Here is a 6,845-nt window from a genome sequence, read left to right as displayed (position 1 = left end):
TGCACTGAATCAAAAGATAATAAACAACAGAGGTGGTTTGCTTTTATTTCCTTGTCTTTGAAAGGTCAGCTGTTGCCTTTGATTGATGGTTTTCTTTACTGCACTTTCACTGCATGTCCTTTATTGAATTTAGGAAACCTAATGCACTGTAACTGTGATATAACTCCTTATTGTTTTTTATCATTTATTTATTTTATTTTATAATGAACTTTGTAAAAGCAGCCTTACAAACCTTTTTATCATTAAGATTTTCTTCTTCCACACTGACATACTGTCCATTTCCAACATTCAGTGGTAACATACCAGATCTAAACTGGGCACATAAAGCTCTCTGCTTCTTTGATAAATTCTATACAACATACTTCTTCCTTTCCATATTCATATTTTATCATCCCGAAAGAGAACACTTTAAGTTAAACCGATATGTCACGAGTCCACTGTTTTTAAACAAAGTTTATTAGCATATAGTTGTAAATTAAAATGTACACTAAAATACATATCCCTCTTGTCATACCTCAAACTTTGCTTTAATTGTCAGAAGAAGAACAACATTAGTAGAAGTAGTGCGGTGATAGTATGGGAAAGATAAAAAGATGAAGGAATTTCCTGTTTTTTAATCTCATTTTATACTTTATTGTAATCTTACAGACTCCTGTGAACCTGGAGTGGACGCAGCGTGTTGTTTCCCCTGTGGAGGAAAAAACAGCATCACTCTCAAAGCCAGCCCTCCCTATCACCCCTCCCTATCACCCCTCCTAGCCATCTCTGCCTTTGCCCTTTCCTCTGTTGAGCCAAAAACAGACACCAGCCACAGGTGGTCTCTGTGCTTTATCGGTTGTGACACACATCTCTTGCCTTAAGTGCTTCGAGAGATAATAAAAAATTCATTAGGACAATGAAACTAGAGAGAATAAAAAGTAAATAGGACAGACAATACACAACCTTGCTGAGGCTCCAAAGTGCTCTGACCTGTCTTCTACAATGTCTCTTTCTGGCGGCACTAGTGTGCATGTGTGTCGGTGTCATCGTGTTGTGGTGTAACTATAGAGATACAGATAATATGGAAAACAAAGCTGCCCTCATGTAACCCTAAAAATTACAATACAGAGGGACATTTATTTATGGGCTTCATTGTTTGGAGCCCGGAAATTCACTTCCGCCTTTAACTCAATTCAGTTAATTGTTATGCTCCTCAGCTGGTCTCTTTAAGAGATTGAGCTCAAGCACACTATCCCCAGACATTTGATCACATTTAAATGATTCTGACTAACAAATAACCATCATCCTGTTTTTTTGTTTACTTGCAAATCAGCCTTTGCTGTCTGTAGCTCATTTATAAGGGACTGAATTTGTATTTTCTTTTTTGAATCCTTCCTTCACTACAAAACACCTTTTGCTAGGATTACCATAAATGTTTTTAGTCACAAGCTGTTACACATGACACATTATATTAACTGTCATTTTACACAAGTACAGTCATTATGAAAAGCAGCTTTCTAGTGCCTTTGAAGTGACTTTGTGAGTGATTAACTGGGTTGGTGCGCCATGTTTTATGCCCTGCAACATGAAATTACAAAATAGCCCTGTCATGTAATCCCTGGACAAGTTATCCTTACATTTGAACCTTAAACCACTAAAAGGTCAGATCATTAAGGGGACATATAAAAACTCCGCTTTTTCATCGCTTGTGCACATTCATCTGGGTTTCTGGAGTACATACCAGCCAATAAACTGTGAAATGTGAATCAACAACCCATTCAGATTTGTCTCTCCTTCCTATGTCACATGCAGGCTCATGATAATATACTGCCACCTATCTGAGTATTTCCACTCACAGCTTGGGAACAACCTTTGCTAAGGTGCGGCATGTTTTTCTCGTAAGCCAGTCAGAGCAGACTGGGCTTTTTCAGGAGGGGTGCTTAAAGCGTTTCAGACAGAGGATGAATACAGGATCATGTTACAATACTGAATCATGTTAAACATGTTCTAGTCAAAACGCAAAATACAAGTATGATCCAGAAAATGAGCATGATATGCGATCTTTGAGTTGGACCTGGAGGGATCTAAATCTAACAAGCCCCCTTCATAGGATCTTAGACTGACCTTGCCATACAGGGGAAGTAGTAATGTAACTATTAACCCGACCATTCAGAGCTCAGGAAGTGATAAAAGAACAATGAAGTGTACTTAACACAAATCCCTAGCGTGCATGGAGTCAGTTTACAACAAGGTATATTTTGAAAAGTTACCACCTCGCTGCGGATAATTTTCCACCTTATGTGAGTAAGTGTCCTGCCACAGCAGCTGTGTATGAACGCCTTTTGGACAGTGAACGATGATGTCAGCCTGTAGCCTTCCGAAGATGTAACACCAGGCTCAAAGAATATGACTGATGGGACTGTTAATGTAAGGATATCGTGTAATGATTGATGAATGAGTCTGCACTGTAAATACAAATCAGGCTGACTTAATGATATGATATGATGTTTTATAAGTGACACATATGCCTATTGGTTACATAATCCATGTAAGGATCCATGATCTCTCTTTCATTGTCTTTGTCCTTCTCCCCAGCTCTCCTTCTGACAATCTTGTCTTTCTCACTCTTGATCTGGGTCACATGAACAGTCAAGTGTCAGATCATTTATTTCATGTTGGGACTAGAGGCTGAGTGCGCTGTTATCACATCGCTGCCGACATTAGCAGTTAGCTGGGGGTCTTTAGGTATCCTGTGGTGTAAATGTAGCTCCTTCTCCAAATTGCATTACATGGCAAATCTAATCCCAGTGGGATCAAGCCAATAATACTCCAGAGTAAATGAAGAAGTGCTGAGGTTGTTTTGCAGCAGGTTGTGTAACTGCTAAGGTTAGCAGTGAGCTGAGTGCATTACTGTCCCACTGAACCCCATTAAACTCACAAATGAAATGTTCCCAAACACATTTATTATTACCAAATCTGATGCAATCACCACTGATACTTACGCACTACTGATACAAGTCTGAACAGTTATTCAATACCAGCACAATAATAATCATGTTTTCTTATACAGAGCCAACAATGATTAGGACACTGTAGATTTCCAACTTTTCCATGAATGTTGCAGATTTTTAAAGTAGAAAAATAATTTCACGTTCATACTTAACATATTAGAGATAAGTTACGTACGACGACTTTGAGCCGATTGCCTGCATTCATCGCTGCTTGCTTTTTAATTTGAATTAGGTGTGTCTTACAGCCCGTTGGTGTCTAGGCAACCAATTGTTAGTTGTATTCATCCAATCACACAATACAGCAGTAGTCGATGCCGTTGTTGTTGTTGACACACTGGCGGAGATCTGCACACTACTGAGTGCACCCTTCTAGTTGAATTATTGGAAAAACTGTTGAGTCACAGAATAAATCTTAAAACAATTTAGAGCAATTTATAGCCTGAAAAACATCTTTCTTATGTTTTTTAGTTTTCCCTGTTTTTGTTGATTCTGTTACTGAATCGTTAGCATATCAAAGGTCTTCAGTTATGGCTGAATTAAATGCAGCAATGCAACAATTTTACAAATGGAAATATAGCATTTATGCTGCAAAATGCCCTACAACCTGATTTATTGATGTGTCAACAATACTCAAGACTTATAGCTGACAAACTGGTGAGATAATTTGATATGTTACAAGTAAATTACACCCTGAAAAGATAGGCCGGCACAGTATGAGGGTCTGCTTTAATCATAATGCTCTTCATACTGAATCTCTGTTGGCGTCCCATTCAATTAGTCTATACTGATTTAATGAATACGCAGATCTTTTTTTCATTCACATTTGGTTTGACAAAAATACCGAATATTATAAAACGCTAACAATAAAACTTGTACAAAATTAACATTGCTCACATAGTAACTGATAAAGTGCATTTCTGATACTTGAGGCAGATTATTATGACAATAGATTGAAGTTAGATGCGCAAAAATAAATGTCTCCAACACAACAGAATCAAGTCTACATTATGAACTGTTCCCTAAACCAAAACAATTGTAACCCACATCATTCCAAAGAGGAGGCAAGACTAAACACATTAACAACATCTCTTGTAATTTAATAGATGACAAACCCACCACTGCCATAAAAACAAAACATTACCTGTGTGGTTATTGTGGATTGTCAGTGCTGCACCAGGAGATACAGTACAGTAGGTTTGGTTCCTGAAGTTATTGAAAAGCTCATAAAAGCCCTCTGAAGTAAAGCTTCAGAAAAGAGGTTTGACGATAGAGTAAGGTGACAGGTTGTCTAAAGACAAATTTGGAAGGAGCTCAAAGATTTTAAATTTGGCTTCCATTTACAATTCTAAGTAGCAAACAGTTGCATTGCTTGTTTGTTTGAATCACCTTTGTTAAACTCATATGGAGTTTACATTTGAATTTAAGGAATAGTTTGACAGTTGTGAAAGTGTAAAAAATGTTTGGTTTTACAGCCAATAAATAGTTTACAACATAACCTCTTGTAAAACCACAACTTGTTGTTTTAACACTTTTATTTTTATTTTTAACAAATAGAGGAGATAACATATATAACAGAGCTTTAGGTGTGCTGGTAGCCAGATTTTGTTACCTTTGGTCAGAGCCAGGCGCCTAGCTCCAGCTACATATTTATCGTACAGATGTTTCTTCTCAGCATATTTCCCAACATGTCAAACTATTCCTTTAAATATCAAACTTAATGGACAGCAACCACAAAACATGTGCTTGTTACTTCTAGATTCACGTATCCCTCAGGACTTCTCGCCATGTGGGGGGGAGTGTTCTCGCTGAAAGAGCAGGGTCACACCCTTCCTGAAGCGGTGGTCCCTGACACTGTAGATAATGACATTACAGCAACTGTTTCCTGTCAGGATCCAGAAGGCAAGAAAGGAAAAGTTACACCAGGTGTATCCCACCACGTTCCCGAGCACAAACACTGCGATGGGAGAGAAGGATGCTGTGAAGGCGAATGTCAGTATGCCAATTGTCTTGGCAGCTTTGATGTCTGAAAAGGAGGGCCTGTGAGAGCATCCTCCTCCTCCCCCTGCCCCTCCCCCTCCTCCTCCATCACTCAGACTCCCCTCTGACAGCAGTTTGCGTTTTCGGGTGTACCGTCGGATGCTAGTGAAAGACACAATGTTCACTGCTAATGTGCCACCGAGCAATGTAAAGTCAAAAGCTGGGAATAACAGCAAAATGTTGGCATCAGGTGGCAGCTGGCTGCCGAGCATTAGCGGTGTGTAGTTACACATACGACTGCACTCATTGTACTCCAAAGTGAAGTTTCTGCTGAAGATGAGGGGCGCAAGAGCCAGCAGGAAGCTGGCAGCCCAGGAGAGCAGGATGAGGAGCAGAGTTCTTCTCCGGGTCACCAGGGCGTCCTTGTGGAGGGGCCATAGGATGGCCACGCTTCGCTCCAGTGTCATGAGGAAGATGGTGCTGATGGAGACAAAGGTGCATCCGGCAAACACAGGACCAATCAGCATGCAGGGCTGCCAAGGGCTCAGCAGTCCCCCGAGAGAAGAGGAGGTGGCCGGTGAAATAGAACTGCCCTGGTACCAAATGGGAGGTGCGCTGGTCACCATCAGGGAGATTTCAGTGTAGACGGAGAATGGGACCACGAGGACACCGACCATCATGTCCGCTATGGCCAGGGACACTGTCAGAGAGAGAGAGACAACAAGAAAAGGAGGGCTAAGGGAACACATTCAAGCATTTTATTCTGGTCAATACACTTCCACCTCTTTTAGATAAAATTGCACTATGAGTGTGAGAATTTAAATTATAATTGTGTAGGTGCAAGATGGGCAACATCTCAATTAGATAAAGTGATGCAATAAATCACCAAGTTCTCTTAGATCTTTGTAATTAGACCTCAGAAGGCCTTTGGTGTTGGCAGGTTGATCAATTATTCTTCATTAACAATATTGATTTGAATAGAAAACATGATATTCCATTTCGCCATTTATTTATTTTCAGTATGAATATTGAATTTCTGCTGGAAGGAACCTTCCCTGTGGGAAGCGCTTCAACACTAATCTAAGCTTATCAGTTTAATGACAGATTTGCATTGAATGCTAATATGATTAACAGCATTTACCTTTCAGGTATCCCTGTGGTGTTCGGGACTGCCTTGTTTGCACAAAGACAGTAAGGGTGACCACATTTCCAACCACGACGGCAAATGCCAGGCTGACCATGAACACCACTGCCAAAGTGCGATTGATAAATCCACAGCAACAGAGGGTGCAGAGCGGCGCCAGTGACTGGCCTGAACCGAGTCCTTCCTGAGCGGCTGCAGTGACATTAAACGGACAGTCTGTAGTCGGCAGCAGAACTGCTGTACTCCCAGGAACACTGACGTTGGAAAGCAGAGCAGTCATGGCCCAGGATAGACTGGATTTACCCCTTGTGATTTGTAGGCGGTATAGGGCCGCTCAGGAGACCATGTCCTGGACTGGGTCACTATACTGATGAGAAATGAAAAATATATGAAAGCAGTTAAATGGTCCGTCGAAATAAAGAACCTATATTGTAAGAAGCAGTATAAAGTACAGTATGTCATTGATCTGCATGTCAAGTTTTATGGCACAACTCTCTCTCTCACTTAAAAACAAATCAACACTCTCCCATCAACCATGTAGGGAAAACATTATGTTTTACTATTGGGACCACAGGCCACTTCCTTATTGACTCTTTGGTGGAAAAAAACTTAAACATATCAATGTAGCTTTTTATCCAAGATTTAAAAAAGTATGGGCAGTGATTTTGTGGTTACATGCTTTTCTTGTGCCCTAACACTGTTGGAAGCACCTCAATCTGTCAGTACCTATGCAG

The 6,845-nt window shown here is 40.4% G+C and overlaps 1 protein-coding gene across 1 annotated transcript; it reads right to left on the bottom strand.

Annotated features, from left to right (window-relative positions):
- Nucleotides 1–4,759: 4,759 nt before the first annotated feature.
- On the bottom strand, nucleotides 4,760–6,391 carry LOC142969802 (trace amine-associated receptor 13c). Its single transcript, XM_076109838.1, has 2 exons — nucleotides 6,109–6,391; nucleotides 4,760–5,667 (listed from the first exon to the last, which is right to left on the bottom strand). Exons 1-2 carry the CDS (start codon nucleotides 6,389–6,391, stop codon nucleotides 4,760–4,762), a joined length of 1,191 nt encoding a protein of 396 aa, XP_075965953.1.
- Nucleotides 6,392–6,845: the final 454 nt, after the last annotated feature.

The sequence above is a fragment of the Anarhichas minor genome, unplaced genomic scaffold, assembly GCF_050575085.1.
Source record: "Anarhichas minor isolate MPS153535 unplaced genomic scaffold, ASM5057508v1 ptg000042l, whole genome shotgun sequence".
Lineage (NCBI taxonomy): Eukaryota > Metazoa > Chordata > Actinopteri > Perciformes > Anarhichadidae > Anarhichas > Anarhichas minor.
The sequence above is the reverse complement of the archived record's forward strand: the minus strand, read 5'-3'. Positions and strand labels throughout refer to the sequence as shown.